The 1,235-nt window shown below is 51.3% G+C and overlaps 1 protein-coding gene across 1 annotated transcript; it reads right to left on the reverse strand.

Annotated features, from left to right (window-relative positions):
* Positions 1–507: 507 nt before the first annotated feature.
* LOC114071932 (olfactory receptor 14J1-like) lies at positions 508–1,029 on the reverse strand (the record flags this gene model as incomplete). Its single annotated transcript, XM_027909817.1, has 1 exon — positions 508–1,029. A coding segment is annotated over exon 1 (522 nt), but the record flags the coding sequence as incomplete, so codon positions are not given.
* Between the last annotated feature and the right edge of the window lie 206 nt (positions 1,030–1,235).

The raw sequence follows: 1,235 nt of genomic DNA on the forward strand, positions 1-1,235 counted from the left end.
GAGCACTCAGGCCTTGCAGCCAGAAAGGGGCTCACAAGGACAGTGTGGGAGTGGAAAGAGCAGCTCTGCAAAGCCCAAGCTCTGCTGCTCCCTGGCAGTGCTGCTGTGCTGGGATTCTTGTGCCCTTGCCCTTTGCCAATCCCCCCTGTCCTGCAGTGTGCTGTGCTTTAGGAACAGCTGAGAAGAAGGGTCTTGGACAAAGAAGGCACTGCAGGGTCCTTTATTTGTTTAAATACTTAGAGAGCATAATTCATCAATTAAAAAACTCTGGGTCAAATTTAATGGGTGGACATTAACTTAGCAGGCATATACATAAAAAACTTTATTGCACAAAAAATTATTCCAAGAAGAATCTAATGACTGTCCCTGAAAACCTGAGCAGAAAGGCTGGGTTAAGGAGTCCCCTGCTGAATGCTACACATCAGAAAACAGGAACATTATTGCTCCTGTAAAGCCTTTGGTCATCATTTTCCTTATGGCATCCCTGAGCTCCTGGTTCCTCAGGCTGTAGATGAGGGGGTTCAGGGCTGGAGGCATCACCGAGTACAGAGCTGACAGGGCCAGATCCAGGGATGGGGAGGAGATGGAGGGGGGCTTGAGGTTGGAAAACATAGCAGTGCTGATAAAAAGAGACACCACAGCCAGGTGAGGGAGGCACATGGAAAAGGCTTTGTGCCGTCCCTGCTCAGAGGGGATCCTCAGCACAGCCCTGAAGATCTGCACATAGGAGAAAACTATGAAAATGAAACAGCCAAACATTAAACAGGCACTAAACACAAGGAGCCCAATTTCCCTGAGGTAGCCTGAGTGTGAGCAGGAGAGCTTGAGGATGTGAGGGATTTCACAGAAGAACTGGGCCAGGGCATTGCCCTGGCACAGGGGCAGGGAAAATGTATTGGCTGTGTGCAGCAGAGCATTGAGAAACCCAGAGGCCCAGGCAGCTGCTGCCATGTGGGCACAAGCTCTGCTGCCCAGGAGGGTCCCGTAGTGCAGGGGTTTGCAGATGGCAACGTAGCGGTCGTAACACATGATGGTCAGGAGGAAATACTCTGTTGAGATGAAGAACAAAAAGAAAAAGACTTGAGAAGCACATCCTGTGTAGGAGATGGTTGTGGTGCCCCAGAGGGAGTTGTGCATGGCTTTGGGCACAGTGGTGCAGATGCAGCCCAGGTCTGTGAGGGAGAGGTGCAGCAGGAAGAAGTCCCTGGGGGTGTGCAGGTGCTGGTCGCAGGCTA

Source organism: Empidonax traillii, unplaced genomic scaffold, assembly GCF_003031625.1.
Source record: "Empidonax traillii isolate 1590-97213 ecotype Southwest subspecies unplaced genomic scaffold, ASM303162v1 scaffold2443:size54690, whole genome shotgun sequence".
NCBI classification, from domain to species: Eukaryota; Metazoa; Chordata; class Aves; order Passeriformes; family Tyrannidae; genus Empidonax; species Empidonax traillii.